Below are 1,014 nucleotides of genomic sequence, written 5' to 3'. Positions count from 1 at the left end.
ATACATAAAATAGAGGCAGGCTGCTCTGTCTGGAGCTCCGGGGTAGCAGACTCCAAAGCCATCTTCCTCATGGCCTCTGTCTGGCTCCCTGCAGCTGTCCCTGAGCCACCTCCTGTGAAGCGTAAGTGTATTCCTCACAAATTATTCATCAAGTTGACACTGGAACATGCAAAAGGCTGTCAACAGCCAGTGGCTTCAGAGCAAGGGCTGCCCTGGGTGATGACAGCCGGAGCCCCACTACGCAATGTTGTGGCTTGGGTCAAGTGAAGGGACCTGGTAGTCATCGAGTAGAGTCCTGTCCGGCAGGTGGGATCCTTGGGGGAAGAGTCCCAGAATGTTTCCCTGAGCAGCCACTCCTGTTTGCTGCAGGGTTTGCTCCCCCAAGACCTTGACCAAGAAGTTGATGTACCTCATTGCCAGGCGAAGTGTTTCATTTTTGCTCAGCTTTTTGTCTGGAGGGTGAGTGGGGATGAGCTTCCTCAGCTTGGCAAAGGCGCTGTTGACGTTCTGCTGCCTCCACCGCTCCCTGGTGTTTGTGAAGATCTTCCTGGTCATGTTTGAGCTCCTGAGACAGGAAAGAGAAAGGGCCCTGAGGGCCAGTACTGTGTAAGCGATGGTGGGTGTCGCACATCCTGCTAAGGATTTGAGATGTTAGATCTTTTTGACCCAGGTCAAAATTTAGGAAATTCCACTTCCTCATTTTTCGTTTTGGGGGTTTTTGTTTGTTTGCTTGCTTGCTTTTTCTTTTCTTTTTTTTTTTTTTTAAATATTTATTTATTTATTTATTGGGTCTTCCTTTTAATAAGAGAAGAAAATGTGGCAGAAAAAAGGACAGGGTAAGAACAATACCCTTCAGCCTTTTTCTCCCTAGCTGTTTTGAAGCCTCCTGTTGCAAGGTGGTTTTATCCCAGTATCCCCACTATTTCTTTTATCACCAACTCCTCCAAATTATTCAGAATCAGCCATAGTATAGGATTTAGTGCTTGTACAGATAAAATATACATTTAGCCAATA

At 46.4% G+C, this 1,014-nt stretch overlaps 1 protein-coding gene across 1 annotated transcript; it reads right to left on the bottom strand.

Moving 5' to 3' along the window:
* Window positions 1-237: 237 nt before the first annotated feature.
* Window positions 238-582, bottom strand: LOC111145456 (TAL bHLH transcription factor 2). The gene has a single exon (XM_022500352.1). It carries the CDS (start codon window positions 553-555, stop codon window positions 238-240), a length of 318 nt encoding a protein of 105 aa, XP_022356060.1. The 5' UTR covers window positions 556-582.
* Window positions 583-1,014: the final 432 nt, after the last annotated feature.

The sequence above is a fragment of the Enhydra lutris genome, unplaced genomic scaffold (genome assembly GCF_002288905.1).
Source record: "Enhydra lutris kenyoni isolate GAN:26980312 unplaced genomic scaffold, ASM228890v2 scaffoldscaffold13, whole genome shotgun sequence".
In the NCBI taxonomy this organism is placed as follows: Eukaryota; Metazoa; Chordata; class Mammalia; order Carnivora; family Mustelidae; genus Enhydra; species Enhydra lutris.
The sequence above is the reverse complement of the archived record's forward strand: the minus strand, read 5'-3'. Positions and strand labels throughout refer to the sequence as shown.